The 24,176-nt window shown below is 35.1% G+C and overlaps 1 protein-coding gene across 2 annotated transcripts in view; it reads right to left on the bottom strand.

Annotated features, from left to right (window-relative positions):
• The window catches only part of LOC121371009 (heterogeneous nuclear ribonucleoprotein R-like), a 47,379-nt gene extending 25,150 nt beyond the window's left edge, over nt 1–22,229 (bottom strand). For both annotated transcript variants that reach the window (XM_041496613.1, XM_041496614.1), the window contains exons 1-3: nt 22,106–22,229; nt 14,741–14,905; nt 2,435–2,658 (exon numbers count right to left, since the gene is read on the bottom strand). In XM_041496613.1, the coding sequence (XP_041352547.1) occupies nt 2,435–2,658; nt 14,741–14,903 (387 nt within the window). In that variant the 5' untranslated portion in view covers nt 14,904–14,905; nt 22,106–22,229. The remainder of the gene's footprint in view (nt 1–2,434; nt 2,659–14,740; nt 14,906–22,105) is intronic.
• Between the last annotated feature and the right edge of the window lie 1,947 nt (nt 22,230–24,176).

The following is a 24,176-nucleotide window of genomic DNA, read 5'->3' as shown; positions in this document are numbered from 1 at the left end:
ACAAATAAAACATTGTGAGTAGAAATGTGGAATTTTTTTTTACTGTGTATTTATTTTTTTCTAATTTATGTACAATATTTACAATTTCACTACAAATATGTACAATTGTAGAAAATTATATTAGTAATAAATCTTTCATTACATGTTGTGGTATTATTCCAATAATTAACAAGTTATAATCATTTTTAATGAACCACCATTAATTTCCTCCATTTCACAAAAGGAGCCAGTTTTTGGAACCTGGTGGGCAAAATTTTGTCCAGGTTGGAGAGAGTTAAATAAAATTATGCAAAGTGAAAAATATATATATATTTATATAAAACAAACAAAACAAACAAAACAAAAAAATCCCCAAAACAAACATTAACACCAAGCAATTCTGCAGATAGCAGTAGTGGCTTTCACTGTGACATGTCACATAGTACCAGCCCTGTGACAGTTTACTGAAATTTATTCAGCAATTGCAGGAGACAATATTTCATTTTTTTTTTATCAGGAGTGTGTGCATGTAATTTTTACAAAGGTTTACTGATTGTTCAGTTATGTTAGTAATATTTTAGAATATTTTTCGGGAATACATGTATTTTGGAAATACATGAAAGAAAATTTATGTGAATCCTAGTTTTCAACTAAGTTTTATAATGTAAAACGCTATGTAACAGATTGCCAGTGCACATAAATTTAAAATTACCTAACAAATACATGTACAGAACTATGGCTCACATGAAATATCATGCCCCAAATTTACTGGTGCGCAGAAAATAAATAAATGATGACATAAGCAAACTTTTTTTTTTCCAGCTGATAAATCTGGAGTACATCATACTTCAGGACATACTAGGATCAATGTAACAATGTTATCTATAACAATTTCCACAGCTGTGATATAAATTGCTATAGGTATGTAAACTAGTGTCCAAAAGAAAGTATACACACTAAAAATATTAATATGTTTCATCAAAATGAGAAAAATTTGATAAAACAATACTTAAACATGTCTCATGTACAAACACAACATTTCCGGGAACAAAACGCGAAACAAATTGACACTGTACGCAAATACCGCATTAAATGGAAAAACGACTCTGGGTGATGTAGCACGAAATCCACATGCAGACTACTGATATAAAACAGGTTGTCCGACAGGTCACGAGCACAGCAATCAAAAGCACACCAAAGTTATGCCACGATTAAGCAGTATCGAAAGGGAGAGGGCTATTGGAATGGCCCAGCAAGGAGCCACAAACACCTCCATTGCAAGAACGCTCGGCTGCACCCGCGTCACGGTCAGCAGACTGATGCAACGTCTACGACAAACCGGCCACACAGCAGACGGGCCTAGAAGCGGTAGACCACGAGTCACCACACCAGGTGAGGATCGTCACATCCGGACCATTCATCCGAGGGATCGCTTCACGACGGTGACGTCAACGGCAGTGACGATCTGTCTGTCAGTGTATCGCCGATTAAGAAACTTCGGTATTAGAGCACGTCGACCCTACTGCGGAGTTCACATGACACCTCAGCACCGACGTAACCAACTGATATGGGCCAGGCGATATCGACGTTGGCAAGTGCGTAACTGGCGACGCGTGATGTTCACTGACGAGTGTAGGTTCTGCCTGTTCAGGAATGATGGTAGGGCACGAGTATACAGACGATTAGGTGAACGTGTGGCGCCAAATTGTGTTCAACAAGTCCACCCATTTGGGGAGGGATCTGCGGTGATCTGAAAACGAGGCTCGTTATTATTCACGGCAACCTGAATGCTCAGATATCGGGATGAAATTTTGCGACCCGTTGTGCAGCCATTTATGCAGCAACAACCACATGGCATTGTCTACCAGCACGACAATGCGAGACCTCATATGGCAAGGCTCACCATCGACTTTCTTAATAATGCCAACATCAATGTTATACCGTGGTCAGCATGTTCTCCAGACATGAATCCCATTGAGCACTTATGGGACTACCTGGATCGGCAAGTTAAGAGGATGGCTAGTGGCACCAATCACCACTCAACAACTGGAACAATGTCTCCTTCAGGAATGGCAACGCATCACGCCTAACGTCATTCGTTGTCTTACGTGTTATGGCATGTATTAATGCGTATGGTGGGCATACACACTATTAATTCGACATCTGATGACATTTTGCTGAAAATTTAATGACATTTTACAGATTATGAAGACTTGTTGAACAATTATCTTACTGTGCATTTTCACAAACCCAAACATTTTTTTTTCTGGCAGAAACACTGCACATTCATTAAAAAATGAAAAGTAAAATAAAAGAATGAACACAACACAAGAATTTAAAGACTTATTATAATTCAAAGACCTAAAAAACATTTTCAAATTCAAAGATTTTCAAGAAATTTAAGGACCACTATGAACCCTGTGAAACACTTTTCTGTTGGTAATTGCAATCTTACCTTCAATTTTGCTTCATCTGGGCCTTTTGCTAGTGATGCGGCACCACCAGCTTGGCGTTTTTGTCTGTAGGTCTTCATCTGACCACACAACCATGCGCTTTTATTTGTGACGTGCTCCAAGTTACTGCTACTGAATTCTTTTAGAACTTTTATTGCATCATCAGCATTAAATTCCTTGAGAGCATCTAGTGCTCTTTCATCAAGTTCTGATGCAGATAATTTACCTACAAAGGACAAGCATGGTACTTTTCAGGAAACCAATATTACTTTTCAGGAAACAATCTTTTAGCTACATAGTCTTTACTATATATATGTATACAGTATACCACCCAGCTCTATTATGTACTATAAAATCTATGAAATTAATATATTTAGATAGTTGATAGTAAAAGAATGTTTCAAAAGTGTCAAAATTAATGAAATGCAGTGTCAAACACATAACTGCCTAGTATTTTGTATTTATTATGTACCGTCTGATTATTTTCTGACAGAAAGCCTGCCTGATACAAATGTAATCTAAACTGTTCAGAACAATAATTTAATCCTATTTGGCAACATTACCAAAAAAGGACAACACAAATTTTCAGTTGCATTTAAGTAATTTTGTCCAAAAACCTCAGCATGAATATTGATTTTATTCATAAAGAATACCAGACTAAATTTTAAAATGTATTTTAGCATATGAGCCAAATTTTAGTTTATGAAAATAAAAAATGCACTGCACGTTCTACCTTGGAAATAAATGCCCAGCATACATATATGTATGAATTAACATTATAATAAAAGAATCTCAAATATTCCAATTTGTTTTTGATTCACGTTTGGAATTTTGATATAAATCGGAAATGAAAAATAACAATTTTTTGAAAATGGTACTGGGTTTAAGCTCAACCCTAAACATTAGCAATTTGGCTAAAAAAAAAATATATATATATAAAAAATCCATATAATTTTGTTTATTTTAACATTCTTTTTATAACAGTTTGTTTTATTCGACGACACCATTAGAGCACATTGATTCATTAATCAGCTATTAGATGTCAAACATTTATTAATTTTGATATAATCTTAAGACAGGAAACCCGCTATCTTTTTATAACAGTTGCACAATCGCTGTTATACACGCAAGAGCTAAACTGACAACACAGTTGACGTCATAAGCACAATTTACGTTTATAATTATATTTCATAATACAGCACCCGAATGTAATAATGGCAATTGCTGTTATTGAAATATATATTGCTGTAGGTAGAGAGAATCACCGATGGAACTTTTTTGCCAACGGTAAAGCTCAACAATGGCAAAATGTATACACATGAACTGCCAGTATTTAATATTTGCAAATTTTAAATATGTCTACATACACTAAAATAACCTTTCGGTCATGTTTATTTGCTGCATGTCACTTTTTAAAACTTGCCATGGGAGACCAATTTTAAGTTCAAGCCATGTAAAATAATTATAGAAGGTACAATGTATTATAATTCAACACAATTATATTATTGTCGATTCGATCTGTGATAAAATTGGCCACTGTAAACAATTCCTATGTTTTCCAATTTGCTGGCATGTTTGATGAAAATCAATTTGCTGCAGCTTTACAAAGTTAAAGAACGAAATTCGATAAGATGTAAATGTCAGAGATCAAATCGTCAGAAGTGTATCGAATAATATAGAATGAAAAAGATATATTCCGATTGACAACACTGCTGCCAAGTATGAACTCTTCTGGTCGTCTGAATGAACCATCTGTGCATGCACAGATGTGCATACAGTGGGAATTACATAAGCAGTAAAAAGTAATTTTAAAAGCGATGAACCAAGTCATTTTCGAATTAGCTTTTTGGTGATTTAATAAAATATATCCTCCAAATTTCATTTTAATTCGTCTTTGGCAAATTGGCAAACGACAGCTTAAACCCTGAACTAATGGAAATTATTAATACAATCACTAAGTGTTGCCCATTTGTAAGCATCCTGCAAGTGGAGTTAAAGCACAATAATGTGTAATAATATGTCATCTTACAGCGTGCAGTGATGTCATAAACAGTAATTGCTAATTAATTTTCAACTGACTAGAAATATTTCTATCAAGATTTTGAAAACAAAATGTGTCAATTATGATCCCCTGATGCCTTTATTAATAGGGGAGCATGACAACAAGTGTGGTATGCAATTTAGTAAAAATTAGGCCACCACGGCAAAAGTAGTCTGATCGCAATACTCAATTTTTTTACATGATTTTTCGTAATTAAGGATGTATACAACAGTTACATGGGATGTATGAAAAGGCTACAGTGGCAAACAGTTAGGGCAGTAAAATTGTAACTCTGGCTATTACTGCAACTAGTGTTATTTTTTATGCTTAGTTATAAACCTTTTTGCATTCAGTAAATATAGTAGCCTCTTTTCTTAACAGCCTCTTATTTTCAAAAATATGCACTGTCCAGTTTTTTTTATCACTTGGGCAATTCCATTTTAACAGACGTATACATTGGATGATTAAACCATTAAATAGTAGTGCTACGATAAAACCAGTATACTGCGATGCAGTTTTGTGTATCGCGATATTTACACGCTATTGTTTCCGTTATCTTATTTGACGGGAAATAGACAAAAAAAGCTACCCAGCATTTTATTAATTATGGCACGAAATTGCAGCAATGGTGCTTTTCATCTTAGAAGATCTTATCAAAGTCAATAAAATTGGCCATCTTGTATGTGGAATCTGTCATTGTAATTGTATTTTCACGATTTGTCTGAACAAAACATGGGGTAAATTTACCAGTAATTAAAGATAGAAGAGTAATTGTTAATTGAAATAATGTAGGACAGTAATTTTAAATTGTAATAATTGTTAATTGTAGTAACTGTTAACAAGGTGGTTTGGACCAGTAGTGGTCACATTCATCCAATCAGCAACTAATATTGTGTACATAAGGTGAGACTTTACTAAAGCATCCGTCTTAACTATTATTAATCATTAGACTATTATTAATCATTTAGTCTAAACACGTACTAGCCCAAGCTGTCAAATGTCCCAATGGTGTCATCTATTATTAATTTTCTGAACACAGTAAAATCCATCTCTTTCAAATGTTAGTTTATACGTACATGTATGCATTTTATTATTATTATTATTCCTTTCTCTTGCTTGGTTACCATATTGTTGTGTGTTGGTATCTAGACTTTGTGGAAAGACATACTCCTTATTTTGCCTACAAAGATGTGTATACAAAATACAAGCAGACTCGTCTTTTAATTGAACCGAAGATGTTTGTCGGTCTGACAATTCATGGGCGGTTCCGATAAATCTCAACGTAAATTTGTAGAAAAACAATAGTTGTTTGCATCAATTAATACCTAACTGCAGTTTCGTTTATTTATTTGTCTTTGTTAAACGTACACTGAATAAAATTAGTTTACAATAATCATATTTGTTAGATAATGTTAGTTATAAATTCTTAAAGCTGCACACCCTAGTTCCATCCAGCGAAAATAAATTATAATTTGGTTAATCTACAAACCTGTAACACACTTAGATCACGTTTTTATCAAATGGAGTGAAAAAGCAGGTTTTATATCGATAAATACCATGGGAATCCCCATGTCCCAATTGCTTGAAATAATTGTGAAAGTTTGTATTCTGATGTCACTGGTAGATGTCGCTCGAAGTACAACAATGCCTATGTCACGACAAATTTGACAGACTTGGGGTGCGTTCTTTTCACCTCTCCTGGACATGTTCAAACTGTTCTGTCCTGGTTGTATCCCCTCTCCAGATATCGTAGGTCTTAGCAAAATTATTGGTTTTAAGGGTTTGTAACGTTTTGTATTGAGATACTTACTTGTCTGAACTTTATTGTTACTGAAAATGTTCACGAACTGTGAAGAAAAATCTCACAAATGAACAACAACAAATCGGATGTTGATTGCGCGAACCGTGCACGAGAGAAAACAAACCGAACCAAAATGACAACGGTCACGTGGTATACCAACGTCTGTGACATTGAAATGGAAATATCCCGTCTAAAAATATACTAAAAAGAATTTAAGGGTCAAAAATTTATAACCAAATAAGTTTCCGAGTGTCTACAATTTTTATTTATTGTTCCATATTTACAAAAAAACACAAATAAACGTCACTGTATACAAGAAAGTCACATGACATGCTGTCAAAGTTGAAGGTTGTCAAACATGGATTTTACACATTAGAACATTCGTTTAATAGTGTGTGAATCCACCCCTGGCACGAATACACTCGACACATCGTTGCCTCATGCTGTTGATCAGACGTCTGAAGAACTCTTGGGGAATGGCCTGCCACTCTGCCATAAGAAGTTGACCCAGATCATGAAGGTTGGCCGGAGGGGCATGGTTATCCCGAACTCTCCTGCCTAATTCGTCCCAGGCGTTCTCTATTGGGGCCAAGTCAGGCGAATATGCTGGCCAATCCATCCTGGCGATACCTTGTTGTCTGAGAAAGTCTGTTACCACCCTGGCGCGGTGGGGTCTGGCATTGTCATCCTGCAGAACTGCCCCGCCGCCAATCTGCTGAAGGCCTGGGAGAACCAACGGCCGGATAATCTCATTCAGATAGTGGATTCCATTCAGATTGCCACCCACCACATAGAGGGGGGTCCTGTGGTGGATAGAGATGCCGCCCCACACCATGACGCTGCCACCACCGAACCGGTGACGTTGTCGAACGTTAACGTCAGCGAAGCGCTCCCCAGGACGTCTGTAGACACGAACCCGACCATCATTGAACTGGAGACTAAATCTGGACTCATCAGTGAACATCACTCGACCCCACTGAACACGTTGCCACCGCAGATGAAGCGTGCACCAGTGACGTCTGGCCGTTCTGTGACGTGGTAGGAGTGGTGGTCGAACAGCCTGACGACGGCAGCGTAGATTATTGGCTCTCAGACGATTGCGTATGGTTTGATCAGACACTCGAGTTCCAGTCGCAGTCCGCAGATTGTCACGTAATCGGCGTGCAGTGGTTGTGCGTCGACGTAGAGCCATATTGGTCATGGAGCGGTCCTCTCTATTTGTAGTGCTTCGGGGTCTTCCCGAACGTGGACGATTTCGAACAGAATTCGTTGCTTGGTACCGTTGCCACAGTCGGCCAACGACACACTGACTGGCACCAAGTCTCAGAGCAACATTTCTTTGCGTATTGCCATCCTGAAGCCAAGCAATAGCCCTTCCTCGATCTTTGATAGTCAGTTGAAGTTGTACCATTGTCGAATTTGGAGTGTGCACCGTACACGAACGCAAGCTCCAATTATACGGAAATTCAGCATTGGGAACATGGAATACACATGCAAAGCGTGCAAATGAAGCGCTTTGTGAAAAAGCAAGTTATGGGCACTTAGCAGACCTTTCGCTTTCGCCCTAATTTACGTGCAAATGTAAGCATGTTTTCGCCATTAGAACTAGTCGACAGTGTCAATGACTGGATTTTAATTCATTTATGGGTTGCTTAGACCCACTTTCGTCAAAATGGAACAATACCATGCGTGACATTATGGTCTAGCTAATATAATTGACATTCAGAAAATAATGTCGAAAATATCGTCTGACCCTTAAATTCTTTTGAGTAGTATAGATTAGACCTTGTCTGCTCAACGGTTTTTTCTCAAACGTGCGTCTGTTTTTCAGAAATACGAAAAATGCATTTTGTGGTATTACAAACACCAGTATTACCAAAAAACACTTCAGGTGGATGGAAATGTATATTCTAAATAATAAACGGTGGAAATGTATATTCTAAATAATAAACGGTAAGTAAAGTGCAATTTTATTTGTGAAAAAATGGGTTTAATAGCGAAAAACAACGCCGTAATGGTTAACAACTAGCCGTAACTAGGGTGTGTCCCTTTAAGACTGAGGTGACATTCAATAAGTTAGCTGAATTTTAAAAAGACAGTAAATTTTAATTTTATTAACGTTTTGTTTTTGTGTTATAAATGGAAATTATATACTCTGAAGTTAGCGTTCTTAGCCTAGGTATTTTTAAAAGCAGAAATCACAAGCATTTAACACGACGCTGAAATCAACAGCAACAACATGGCACAATTATGAAATTTTGTTGAGGGTGGGGAATTGATGGGTTACTTAAAATAATAAAAAATCAAATAATAATTTTTAAAAATCAATATAACAAAGATTGCTGTTTAAAGAAATAACGAGCTCTATATTAAAAACAAAAAAGATCTCAAATTTTTATTTGGTGAAAAAAGAAAAAACTCCCTCCATAAACATCTATCCACCCTAATATTTCTGTGTTTGTTAATTTAATGTCATAGACCTTAGAAGTGGGGGTAAGTGCACGGGGTACCGTCTTCCAACTCTGAAGATAATGCATCAGCACCCCCAACCCCACCCTAGAGGGGATGATTTTCCGCGATCACTGAAAAACGGATGGAATCGCGGAATTTAGTAACTGAAACGGAATTTGCAATTTTTTAAAAATAACCTTCAAAAGTTGTATTTCTGGTTCAAGCACCATAATAAATATTTTTAGTAGTTTTAAGATTCAATATTGATAATATATGCATAGTGTTTTGGTATGCGAACTTTCATGGTGTACTGTATGCCTAAATATTTTCAGAACAGTTAATTCTCGGAAGTTACGCTTAATTGCCATAAGCTTGCAACAAAGCATGTGACTGTTTACCCGTGTCACTTTACATAGTGAAATTTAACTTGAAATATAAAAATAAACATTTACTAATACAATTTTAGAATGTTGATTATATAATAAGATTTCTAGTACGTTCAATTTCGATATTTTTCAATAATACTTATTACGATTCAAAAGCATAGCCAATTTACACAACGCTTTCGCCAGAAAACGCAATTTCGTAAAACTTCGGGCATATTCGTTAATTTGTACGGAAACATTTCACATTTATAGTCCGTCCCACGGGGAACGCCTTTTTTCATGCTACGGAATTTACTACATGTTATTTATTTCTGAACCGATTGTTTTCTAAATTGCACACAAAAATAGCATTTTACTTTTCTTCTCACCGGTTTATTATTGTAACACATGTAGCACATGCTACAGACCCTGCGGTTCAGAGGGTCCCGCGGCGAGGTATTGTCATCATTGTGTACATTTTCCCTCTCCCCCCGAGGGGGTTGCAAAATATATATCTTGGAAATTGGGCTGTTATTTGTGCTACAGGCTCTGAATATATAATTCTAGGCAAATATATATATATATATATATTTAAAGTTATAAAATAATGTCGAAACTTTAAACGATCGACAGAACAGTGCTTAGTTTCGGTTCACTACCACTGGCCTATATCCAGACTGACCCGACCTCGTCTGAATATGTAATTTGTGTACACGGCACGCTATTTAGGTTACAGAGAAACATACGTGTAATCGAGTGAGTACTAAAATAGTAATTCTTATGTGTGCCCCCCCCCCCCCCCCCCCCCCTTTTTGGTTCACGCTTTGTAATCATACTGGAACTAATAAAATGTTCATGTATTTATTTATTTATACATATTTTTTGGCAACTAATATAAGATTATGAACAATACATTACCAAAGTTCTTGTTCATATTTTCGTGAAAATAGCGGGGTTTGTCACCAGTGTGTTTTGTTTATAAATGAAACTTACCCATAATCCATCAGATGAAATGAAACTGCAAGCCACACAATCAACAATTATTTATTGCTTGAATTTAAGGGAGAATGGATCTCTTTATTATTATTAAATACAAACAATAATTAACCGTAATTAAGTTCGTGGCTTTGTTTTAACCGCGGCTTATTTAAACGTGCGGTTTATTTATGGATGAAGGTGGGAACCAAGTGGTGCGGTTTATACACTTTTTTGTTTTTTTGAAGTTTGTTTCAAAAATTATTTTTACAGGTATTTAAAAAAATTGCAATAGCAAACCAGCTCAGAGCTGGAACAATATAACAAATGTATATAGTTTATAACAATAAAACATGACACTAATTGAACACAAAAACGGGAAAAAACAGAATTTGCTAAAATCTGAAACGGAATGTGGCAAAATCTGAAACGGAAAATCTTCCCCTCTACCCCACCCCCACAGAAAAATCTTAGTAATATAGTATTATATTAACTGCCCCTAACCCATTGGTGTCTTTGATTTTAATCAGGTTTTGTTATTAAGATTTATTCCAGTTTGTACACAATTAGCTAAAAAAGATGCATTTTCATATTTATATATAAATACTCTATACATTACTGCGTAAAACAATTTTGGCTAAAGCATTTTCAATATGGCTAATATTTTGGCTACAGGTATTTTTGATCCAGGGCGAGCCCTGAATAAGTGGGTTTTCTTCAATCAGAGATAGCTGAATCCATAAAAAAAAAAAAAATGTTTTCATTGCTCAAATAAAATACAACTTTTATTGTGTGTATTAAACATACAAATAGACACGGGTATGGGACAAAATAGAGGCTGTTGAAATATGTTACAGTAACCGTCGTAAATTTTTCATCAGTTGCCTTTTCATACACACAACGCGACTTGTTTCCTTTCTTTGATGTCCAGTGTGGGCAATTCCGTGGTCAAGTAAAAAAAGAAGAAGAAAAAAAAGCCATTTTTAGAAACTCATTCACGTTTGATATCATTTGAAAGGTTATTATCTCTAGTGTCAAATAATATTACATTAATCTTTTTTCAGTAGATGTGTTTTAGTCACTTATAATGCAACTAATGCATCAACCATGAATGCAGCAATATTTTTAAAAAAATTCTATCAACACATTTATCAGCATAATTTTTTTATACATAAGTGAGCAAAAATAAAAAATCTTAATACAGAAATAATCTTGAAGAAGCAAATGTTTTATTCAACAACGTACTCAACACATTTTATTTCCAGTTACATGATGTCAGACATATGGTTAAGGACCACAGATATTGAGAGAAGAAACCCGCTGTCGGTACTTCATGAGCTACTCTTTTTGATTAGCAGCAAGGGATCTTTTATATGCACCATCCCAGACAGGATAGCACATACCACGGCCTTTGATGTACCAGTCGTGGTACACTGGCCGGAGCAAGAAATAGCGCAATGGGCCCACCAAGGTTCATACAGATTTGAGAAAATAAAATTCAAGGACTTTTTCAAGTACTTAAATTCTTTTTTTTTAAGGACACAAAAACATGTTTTAAATAAATTTACTTAGTAATAAAAAGTAGACTGTTATTGCACATATGATTATATACTTCTTCAAGCCTTAAACACAGGAGTCCTTTCTAATACAGGATGGGGTTAAGTACATTTATTTATGATATTTAAGTTCTGCGAATCCTCGATCGATCCAATCGATGCTGCAACTCAACGTTTCATCATGTTCTAATTTCCACTTCGTTATTTTTAAAGTCCCTTTTTAAACGTACCATTTTCTTCACTGTGTATGTCATATTTTAATAAATTGATTTAGCAAGGGTTGTACTTGTTTTCATCACAATACATGTTTCAGAATTAATGCATATATTTCAACGTAACCACACAGATGTCAAAAAGTAAATAAATATACAGAACTTCATGTATGTTTTTTCGCTTTCTATTTATTGCACAAGTTTATTGTGTGCAATAATATTTACCACATGACCGCGTAAATACTCATAAACTGCTTTAATATTCCAAACAGCATATTGTTTTCCGCATGTAGCGAAAAGATCAAAGGGTAACGTGCGACTGTTACTAAATGTTACTGACAGCGATGTCGAGTTCAAACGGATACATTGTTTTTTCTCACACCTGCAATGCTAGGCCCGTTCTCTATTATTTTATTCCAAAAATAGTTATATTAGACAAAACACGTCAGTTTACATTTTCTGACGAGCAATTATAGTTTTTGCTTGTGTCGATATTGGTTTTGCATAACCGACTGACGAACGACAAAATCGTTCATGCCAAATTTTATGCCCTGGTTAAATTTACACTTGCCTGGCATGTTGAAAGAATGTTCACGGTCAATTAACAATCAAACAATGGCGTCTTCCTATGGTGTTCAACGACCTCATGTGCAAATACTTTGACACAATCAGAGAGCAGTATTTGTGAATAGTTAATTTCCGTGTACAGCCAAGTCAGGAATGATAAAGAAGTTTTGGATCGACGCGTAAATAAACCTACGGAAGCGATTCAATTTTTTTTACTAAAGCTAGGAAAGGCACGTTTTCTATTTTCTCAGGAGGGGGAAATAAAATTCAAGGACTTTTCAAAGACTTTTTCACAAAAATAAGATTTTTCAAGGTTTTAAAGGCCTTGGAAATACATTAACAAAATTCAAGTACTTTCAAGCACCTGTGCGGACCCTGGCCCACAAAACATGACTGTGCATCAAGCGAGCGCTGTACCATTGTGCTACACCTCGCCCCATGTCCATGCTTGAAATGCCACATGTTTAATTACAATTACAAATTGCATCGCAATTCTTTGCCACAAAATTACATTTGACTAGCAAACCACAATACTTGTCGCATTTTGCGATGCGATACCGCTTATTTCGCAACATACTTGTTTTACCCTCTGGCATATTGCTTTTTTGAGTTTTCTTATTTATAACATGAAACTATAAATCAGTGCGGTTTCTCCTTTGTTCTTAAAAAACCAAATTCATAAATTGAGTAGGTGGTGGACCTTTTGATGGAACTGCCCACTTAAGTTTCCTTCCCCAAAATTCCCTCTTTTTTTTTATAAAACTAAGTTAATAAATTTCAAACGGTTAAAGCCATGGGTATCGAATTAAAGTTTAGGAATAGAAACAAGAATGCTTATCTAATGATTTACACAGAACCGATCCAATACTGTATTTAAGAAAGGTATATCCTCCAATACTTAAAAACTATATGTGTGGCTGCATGACAAAAGGTGCCACATGGTAAAAAAAAAAAAAAAAAAAGTGTTTTTGAAGGAATAAGATAAAGCAAATTCTACAGAGCAAAATTCTGTTTTAATTATGAAAATCGGATGAAAACTTTCCGAAATATTGAACCTTTTCTACAGACAAATGATTTTTTCCAAAGGACCATCTTTGAGAAAATGAAGTCTGAAGTTTTACACAAAAAACCTGATTCATTATTGCTTGAAATCTTCATTAATAATAATAATATATATGCCAACCATGTTATTCTGTACTCTGTAACCATGTAATATTTGTTTTAACAGTATATGCCATTGACAAGAATTTATATTGAACCTCCATTATACATCCCCCCTCCCCCCCTTTAAAAAAAAAAAAAAAAAAAAAAAATAGTATCCACCATCAATAAAATGAGAAACTATCAGTGCTCACACCAAATATGAATGCTATGACTAGACAGGAATATTTAGTCAAACATAAGTCAATAGTTCTCCAGCTTTGAACATACAGTAAGTTCTCACATACCAGGTTGTAACACGGCCAGAGTAATGAGCCCGATGACCACCTCGATTTCAGTAAATAGATTCGTTTGATTCGAAATCCGATTCTGACTCACTCTGATCCCTACTTACAAAGTAGTCCATAATAATGTCTTGTAACACATCGTCAGAAGCAATGTTTCTCATACTGGCATTGATGTTTAACAGCGAATTCAACTGGCGAGCCACCTCAGCTTCATTTGTCATTACACATGCTGGTCTCACGGGCGCCACCATTTTCTCAATTGATACCGTGAATCGAGCAGGCACTTGTTTTTTTACATGTTCGTCTCGATTTAGCTCGATTTAAATACGTTTCACGTCTCGCATTACAACATACACAGTCTTAGTACTACTTCAAATGCATTTTTACTTCATAAATTGAACAGACGATTGCACGTTTTTCTTATTTTGTAGTTTGGGAAAAAGTAATTGTTGAATTTTGCCACGGAAATTGTCTCAATGCGCATTACTCCTACGTGACAAATATATCTGCGCACTTGCTATATTTAGAAAGTAGAGTTCACGACCTTTCCAGTGGTATGCAATACTTGGTGTTGAAAAGTCCAAAATTTTATAATAAACTCAGCCAAATAAGTGATTAATTCTTGCGTAATTTAAAGACAATTAGAATTTGACAGGTTGTACACAATCACCAAATAACATGTTTTATTTTAGGAAAAACTATGTATTAGTATGAAAGTTAAGTTGTTTTAAAAACTGTTTGTGCTAAAAACGAAAAAAATATTTTTTTCATGTATTTTATTATAATTGGCTGTTACGCGATATTACAATGCGCGACATCCGGCACCTTTTGTCGTGCAGCCACACATATACATGGGTAAAAACAAGCGTAAAGATAAAAACTGAAAAGTAACCTGTTCCATATATTTTAACCAACTCCAAGGAAACAGCTTTACTGATGCCATAATCCATCAATTTCTTTAGATCTTCTGCATATCCATTTTCCATGTCCACATCTTCAGCTGGGACCTGATCTGCTGCAATTTCATCCATTTGCTCCTCGCCATTTAGGGCCATAACTATTAAAAAAAGAACAATTTTGTTTAGCATTTGTGTTGATTTCTAAACAGATATAGTGAACAACATTTCTTAAATTGACAGACTTCACTATAAAAATAGTCAGAAAATGAGGAAAACAATTTCACATAAAATCTAAAATTTTATTTTGTAATTGGATTTAAGTAAAATTTATGTAGTATATGGGCCATTCTATAGTATTTGGTCCATGTGTGTGGAAATTTCAAAATGATCTGTTATTTAAACTAAGTTTTTATTATAACTTAAAGTTAACACCCTTAAGCACATACAAATATACTTTTATTGCCAATTTACTTATGTTTTATGGGTTTTAATGACGGTTTTATTTGAAAAAAAAGAATTTTTGTAAGCCAGGACATGACAATATTTCATTAGTCTTGTCAAATTAAAAAATTAGGTATCAGGACATCACATCTAAAATATACTACACATGAAAATACTACTTTGCCTTCTTTCACATCATAATTAGTATATTAAATTATTTTTCATATATAATGTCACGTCCTGGCTGATTTGACATACAAAAGTTAGTTTTATTTAAAAACTATTTTTCAGAAATAAATATCCTTTTTAATCCTCCTCCTTCTCAATGTTCCAAGTATAAGTAAAAGGTATAAATGATGACTGGTCGTATTAAATGATCAAAATAACCACCTCAAACTTTGAGCCAGAAACGTGACATTCAAGATGGCAGGTTAAATTGAGTAAAGATTAAATCTCTCTGTATAAAGAAATGTAGCTTACAAAAACAAACTTTTATTTTCAGTATTTTTGCTCTCACCATCAAGAATTGGAAACAAGAAACTGGACGTTCGGGGGAGCATGTTAGAATATTTAACATGGATTTATGTAGATACAAAAATACCATTATCAATGAATTATATGCTTCTATGTTTTGACCAACCAATTTAAAGAATATTGTATTGATACCGAATGTTCCATTTTGTGAAATCCAAACTGGTTTACACATACAATAAATACTGTCAACGAATTGTTCAAATACAATGTTTTGCAAAAATTTAAGATTATTCCTTGGCAGATATGGGTATCCAAACATGAATTAGAATATATAAACCAACATTCCTCCAGTGAAGGATGTAATTGATAAAGATACATGTGGAAGATAAAAAAACTTGGGTTGGAAGAATTCAAATCAATTGTGTCGTTGAGATTTTTGCTATTGTCAACCATCAACAGTTTATATTAATATACATTGTTGACAGTTTGGGCTATCAGATAATGAAAAACATACAGAAGAAACTGTTCAAAAACTATAATTTGTTTACTGACTGGGGTTCATATTTTAATTCCAATTAAATCAGATGATCATAAAAATACCAGCAAAAGGCAAAATATAATATATTTATATTCTCAAACATATGGTAAATTACAAACAAAAATTCTTCAGAATTAAAGGTCTTGCCTACCATAAACTTATTCAGTGTCATCGATAGTGCATCTGTAGATATCCATCTCAATGCATGTTTAAAATAAAACATTTTAAAAAAATCAAACTTCAAAAAATTAAATTAAAATTTTCTAATAATAAAGTTGAAAAACAAATTTTGACGTGCACCGAGGTGAACATTCATAGAACTATAAATGAAGCTTTACTGATGCAGGACATGTGATTTATGAGAAATGAACCTACATTTGTATAATCAATGTTGAGCTAAATGCAAAAGTTGATGCCGCAGCCAACGAAAAAAGTAATACCTATACCCGTATTGTAAAGGAAGGACAAAAATCACCAGACTTTAGCAACACCAGGATAAGCAATTTTGTTGACAACTGGTATGGTTACTGGTTATAAAAGTATATTATTGAATATTGTATGAGAATGGGTTTTTTGCACGACGACATTTCAATTAATTAGGATTTTATGCACTTATTTTGATGATAAAAACACTTAAACAAGTAAATATCATTAGTTTCATAAACCAACAGTGTTTCATTAGTAGTATTTGATATACATATTATTTATTAATTGTATAAGTGAACTAGACAAAAGGTCACGTCCTGGCTCGTATTGAAATTTTAAAAAGTAAATGTTGCATCATAAAGAATTTTTTTTTTTTTGTAAATTGCTACATGGCATTTAGAAATACTGGATATTGTGCTAAACTGTATTTCAATAAGCAAACATTCTATAAGGAGAGCAGTTTTGGAATTGACTGCACTATTAAAAAAGTGATGTCCATTTTCGTCACGTCCTGGCACATTTTACTTTTCACTTTATAAGTCAGTTTTTTTTACTAGGGACGGTCGGTCGACCGGAAACACACCTATTTTTTTTTTTGGCCTTAGATTGAATTAGGCCTGACATGCTTATACTACTATATGTAATGAGCCTATAAATGAGAAAACTGCATTTCCATTTAAAGTTACATTATCTGGTTACCATACTATAACATGTACAAATATGAAATACAAGCTCAAATGCACTTTTAAGAAACTTTTATGTGTTCGCTATGAACGGATATCGTCAAACATATACGCTTGTTTCGTCGCCTGTGCCACCATAGCTCGGCAAAGCACAAACGACAGCCTGTTGTCAGTTTCAGTTAACATGTGCGTTTGCCGATTTCAAATTGTAGGGTTCATCTAAAAAAATTAAGAGAAATCTTGCGCTGTACGAAGAACGTTCTTTTGAAGATACGGTACTAGAGTCAGGGGTGGAAAAATACCATTGCCCGACTCCCGTGTACAAGTAAGGAATTTTTTTTTTTTTTTTTTTTAATACTTCTTAAAACCAGGTTTGATCTTGACAAAGTATTATCGACAGTCGTACCTTCCTATTTCAGAATTGATATTTTATAAAGTGTTAGTATAACTTTCAAAGTTTAGTTTGTATACTAGTAACACATTAATCATGTATATATTTTTAAATAAAATATACTAAAGCAGACAATGAACGTTTTCACTTCTTAACTTTACGTGTTAAAATCGACAAATTCAAATAAATATTATTTCGTTTGGAAAGGGTAAGTTGGGGGAGGGGGTTGTTTAACCTTTAGACTACTGGATTAATTTTTAACAAAAACCACGTTGAGTGGGTACTAGTTTATAATTTTTACTCACATATATTCACTTAAATGTTTTATAAATACATGAAATAAAGTTCATATATGAATCGGTAAGTATTATTTTCGTGTCTTTTTTTTGTAATTTTTTTAATTTTAGATCGGGCTAATGGTGATTAAAATTAGGCAAAAAATCGAATAATTGCGTTTACTTACTGGCATTTGTGGCCAGCTGTCCAGTTTTTATGTTCATTATTCCCGATAACAATGGTTTTCTGACCAGAATTTTTTTTAAAACCCAACTATGATTCATATTGCAATATTTGGTCATTTTAGTTGTTGGTAAAACGATCAAATTTATTATCAAATTAGCTGTCACAATCAGCTATCGATCCCTGAAAATGACCGCGACGTGCCACCATTGTTGTCAAGCGAAAATACTTGCCGAAAACCACTTTTTGAACTCAAAATTTCAAGGTATTTTCAGTTGAAAAAATCAAAACAAAACCCACCATTTTGAAAAAAAATAAAAATCTTTTTTCCTCAATTATATTTCCGTTTCCGGTGAGTGTCATGTGCAAAACGGCGGGGAAATATGAATTGGGGAATGCACTGTATACAGTGTACAGTATATCGACTGACGTGATGTCGGGCGAGATATCTCGCCTGCAGTACTCAGAAGGTTACCAACATCAAAGATAAAGCATATTGATTTAATAATCATTCGACCCCATACAACCATAAATAAAATGTGTTGAGTGCGTCTTTAAATAAAACATATCCCATCCTTCCTTCCATCTGCTGTTGGATGTCTAACATTTGGTAATTTTGACGTATAATCTTAGAGAGGAATCGGGTGCATGTGCAGGGGGAGGGTATTGGAGGTTGAAACCCTTACTTACCCAAGCTTTAAAAAAAAAAAATTGAAATATATTTTTGGGGGGAGCATGGCCCCATATAAACTTTGCTTAACAGTCTATAACCCCAACCTCCCTGAAATCCCTGTACACGTGCCTTGGAAAGCTGCTACATTTTTTTTTAGCAAGGGATATCACATACCATGGTCTTTTTGTATACCCGCCGATGGGGATCGATCCTAGACTGACCACGCATTTCAAAAAAAAAAAAAACCTTTCTAGGTCCAAGTAATGAATAAAAATAAGAGTCTTAAAAAATGCTACGTAAATCGAACACAGTACCCTCTTCCTCTACCCCTAGAACATTACATAATTAGTAACACCCCCTTACATGTAACATGTATGCCAACAGCTGGCCACTCAAAATTTCAAGGCAAATCCTCCACTCACCGACCCTTGGAAAGGCGTTGTACCATACCTCTATGGATATAAATATGTTTTGGAGATACGAGACAACCTCTCAATCAAGACGGTTAAATTTGTTCAAAAATTGCGAAATCTCACGTGATCTCGTTGGGGAATTCTATACTTGTGATAAGCCAATGAAAACCGAGATCGGTACGAGCCCGTCAAAAGTGTTCCACTTTCAAAATCATGGCTTTGTTTTTGACCTGGATAAGCCAGCATAGTGAAACCAATGCAGAGTGCGGCGTCATATATGCACCAAACGTAATTGGATTTTCTGTTCTATATGCTTAAATAATAAAAATATTCCAGGGAATGTAGTTTTAAAAAGGACTTTTAGTGAAGGAGATCATAAGAGTCAAAATGTCACGTCCTGGCTTAAATCATTACCATGGAATAGCCCATATATACTAATACCAAGATGTATCATATTGCAATTTACACAGTTTCACGTAACCAGAGTACTCTGACCCCCCAAGAACCAGACAGATATTTGGACGGGTTATGTTCTCTCTCTCAGCCTGGGATACGTGCAACTTTATACAGGTTTCATACACTTAAAACATTTTAATATTCCAGGACTTTTAACCTTCTGAGTATTGCAGGCGAGATATCTCGCCCGACATCACGTCAGTTGACATGCTGTACAGTGCATTCCCCAATTCATATTTCCCGCTGTTTTGCACACGACACTCACCGGAAACATAAAAGAAAAAAGATTTTTTTTTTCAAAATGGTGGCTTTTGTTTTGATTTTTTCAATTGAAAATACCTTGAAATTTTGAGTTCAAAAAGTGGTTTTCATCAAGTATTTTCGCTTGACAACAACGGCGACACGTCGCGGTCATTTTCAGGGATCGATAGCTGATTGTGACAGCTAATTTGATAATAAATTCGATCGTTTTACCAAAAACGAAAATTACCAAATATTGCAATATGAATCGTAGTTCGGGTTTAAAAAAAAAAGAAATTACAAAAAAAAAAGACACGAAAATAATACTTACCGATTCATATATGAACTTTATTTCATGTATTTATAAAACATTTAAGTGAATATATGTGAGTAAAAATTATAAACTTGTACCCACTCAACGTGGTTTTTGTTAAAAATTAATCCAGTAGTCTAAAGGGTAAACGTTGTTTTAGGTGGGGGTTTTACGTGTTTAAGTATCTTGTTGATTGTGGAGCAACTGGATGTGCAGAAAAAATCGAGTAGACCGGCGGGCTACTGGGTTTAGACATCTGGTAGCCCAGGCAATAAATTGGTAGCCAAAAGAACCCGGGCTACTGCTAAGGTTGAGCCCTGAGAATAGTAATCCATCATCGATTTACATCGATTATTTTTGAGTTGATTGATTAAAAGAAATTCAGATATTAATCACCAATACACACACTACAGAAAGAAACCCGACAGCACCCACATTCAGCTAAGCTTCGTCAAATTCCGGACAGCAGAATTCTAAGTTCGCCGACCTATATTGTGACGATGCGTCACATGATCGCGGAATCGTGGACGGAATTGCGGAAATACCTATCTGAAACGGAATTGCCGATTTTTTTCCAAAACATTATTTAACTTTAAATAGCGCATTTGATTAATTAAAATTTATTTTTCGAACTAGAAACTATGGACACCGACATCTGCCTGTGCTACGCTACGACGCTAGTACCTTTGTATGTTACGCCAAATGTATCTAGACATTTTACCAGTCGTGTTTTCTTCGCTTATTCCCGGCGATTTAACGGGAAAAACCGAACATTGTGAGCTAAAATTGTCCGATATTTACGAAACCATTAGCCAACTCTTCATTGTTGTAACGTCGCGCCACGAAGCGTAGCTGAATGTGGGTGCTGTTGGGATTTCTTTCAGTAGTATGTGTATTAGTGATTAATATGTGGATTTTTTTCAATCGGTCAACTCGAAAATGGTCGATGTAAAGGTATTTGATATCAAACATAGGATTGTTGTGGTATTAGAGCGGAAATCTTTGCCAACTTTTTGGTTGTCGGGAATTGCCAAAAAAATACATAGCTTGGTCTCTGACTGTAATGAGAGCGTATTTATGTCCAAATGTCCGTCTAGCTCTCTTACAGTCAGAGTACTCGGGCTAATTACTTAGGGTATGACTTTCCTTAGGCACCATCAGATATAGACCATTATAAATACTTATAATAAAGTTAGGGTTAGTGACAGTGCCAAAGGAAAGTCTTTCTATACTAAGTTAGGTTAGGTATCAAAATGTTCAAGATCAAAATATAAAAAAACAACCTACTTTTGTATATCACTCATCAGGAGTTGACCAACCTTTCTTAGATGTCAAACGAAGTGGAACTATATTCATTAAACATAACTTAGCATTATGTTAGAGCAGATTTAAAACATTTAGTTTTAATAGCTATTGAATCAACAATAAATACCCTATTAAATAAAAAATATATACAGAACCGTACAATAACTATTCCATGTACGGAAGTGACCTACTTTTGACATAATACCGCGTGGCTTCAGTCTAGCGCGTGGTCTGTCATCAAAATGGCGGTCCTGCTAACCCACGTGGGTTTTACTTTTCAGCAAAACAATATACTTATCTTTAAAATCATTGTTATCACCTATGTAAAAATAAATAAAAACGTAAAAACTAACTACTGTGGCTAATACACCATTGAACTAAATCACAGTTTTGCCAATATTAATCGATTATTTCTTTGTTCTTTGCGAACATCCGTACACTATCTTCACATATTTTACACTTATTTTACAAACATACAAGTAAAGATTAAAAACAAAAACATGTCAGAAAGATGCCCCATGGTAAGAAGAAAGTATTGATACATACCATTAAAAAGATACAAAACTCCACTTGCGACAAGACCTTTAAAAAATGTTCGTAAAAGCAAATTTTGCGTGGAGGGAAAAAAAGATGAGCGGCGAGAGGCCACGTGATGTTTGGGGCGTTCCCTTTTTTTAACAAAATATATTTATGAAAAATAATAAAATTGTACAATATAGTTAATAGATTTGTTAAAATATGCTGTAAAATATTCTATCAATTTTAATAATATTTAAAAACCCATGCAATTATCATTGGGTTAGAGATTAAGAATGGAAAATGGACCGGTGTCAACAGGATATGTTCCCTCTAAACTTTCTGTAATCTTTCTGAACATTCGGTTATACTATTCGCATTGTCATTGTCTCCTTATATCCTTGCATATCCTTTTTAAAAAATGTAATGGTCTGCAAGTATTGGTCAGGTGTGTGTGATGTTATCAGAGTGACTGGGGTGAAAGATAGTTCACTGAGAGACTGAGAGACTGAGAGAGAGACGGAGAGAGAGAGAATATCCAGCAAGAGAGAAAGACTTTTGGGGACAACTTTCCTTTTCATATACTTTGTCTATATGTTATCATCATGGATTAAAGAATATAATCGAGATCGAACTTGTGTAGTTTTTGTGTGAGGGTGCGTTATGCACTCGGCCACACTAAGTATATACACTGTGAACTTGTACAAAATGCATAAACATAATTTTATAACTCCTTTAAAAAATATTTATTTGGGATCAGCCGTTAATAATAGAATAGAAAGAAAAACCTAAATGAAACACCGCACACGCGTGCAATCATAGGCCTACATAGGGAGAGAGAGGGAGAGGGAGAGAGAGAGAGAGAGAGAGAGAGAGAGAGAGAGAGAGAGAGAGAGAGAGAGAGAGAGAGAGAGAGAGAGAGAGAGCCAAACACAGAATACTTCCACCTTACGACCCAAGTACAACAGGCGAGCGCACTACCGACTGAGCTAGAAATGTATACATAGGCCTACTTTTTAGTCAAATCTAGGGACCTTAGTGCAGGTTTGACTTGTACCCAAACAGACAGGCACACACAAAAACCAGTCCAAAACTGGGATGGGGGCGGGGGGTGCAAGCCAGTCGAGGTGATTTGTTTTACCTACTCTATATATAAAGGTATAATATGACTGGTGCCCCCTCCCCCACTATAGACTGACCCACCACATCAGATTCCTCCTTCGATATCGTTTCTACACACACACACACACAGGTATGGACCAGTAGCATAGGCAAGGGGGCACGGGGGCCAATAAAACATTTAAAAAAAACTATTAATTTTTTTTATATAAAATCGCACATGCATACATACATACATACATATATATATATATATATATATATATATATATATAGAGAGAGAGAGAGAGAGAGAGAGAGAGAGAGAGAGAGAGAGAGAGAGAGAGAGAGAGAGAGAGAGAGAGAGAGAGAGAGAGAGAGAGAGAGAGAGAGACATACATACATACATACATACATACATACATAGGTTCGAGTCCCAACTACGGCATGGGACAATTTATGAGGCCAGAAAGGATTTAATTATCCCCAGCGCCAGTGCGTTACTATCTTAAGCCTACATGTAATCGTCAACCTCGACATACATACTATAGATATTCATACATCAATACATGCATACATGTATATATACATACATTTATACATAATGCCCCCCCCCCCCACCCCAAATATAAAATCCTGGCTACGTCAGTGTAATGAACAAACACCATTAAATGTCAAATGATGATTATGATCACGTTAATGCGAATTTATAACAAGGGATCCTGATCGATGTTTGCTCGCACTGTAATTTGATCTTTTATAAATATGAATTATATATTATACATGTACGATACTGCTCTTCTTCCGTAAGAGAGATTGGTTTATGGGTTTGCCCCGTCTCGCAATGGACAAATACAAATCAGGGGCGGGTCCAGGAAATATTAGGGGGTAAGGGGTTTAAAGGTAGCCTACATGAAATTAATGAATGGATGTTTAACGACACCCCAGCACAAAATTAAAGATCGACTATTCGGTGTCAAACAAGGTAAGTCCATCAATATGA

This window comes from Gigantopelta aegis, chromosome 4 (genome assembly GCF_016097555.1).
Source record: "Gigantopelta aegis isolate Gae_Host chromosome 4, Gae_host_genome, whole genome shotgun sequence".
Taxonomy (NCBI): domain Eukaryota; kingdom Metazoa; phylum Mollusca; class Gastropoda; order Neomphalida; family Peltospiridae; genus Gigantopelta; species Gigantopelta aegis.
Note: the sequence above shows the minus strand (reverse complement) of the source record. Positions and strands in the feature narration are given on the sequence as shown.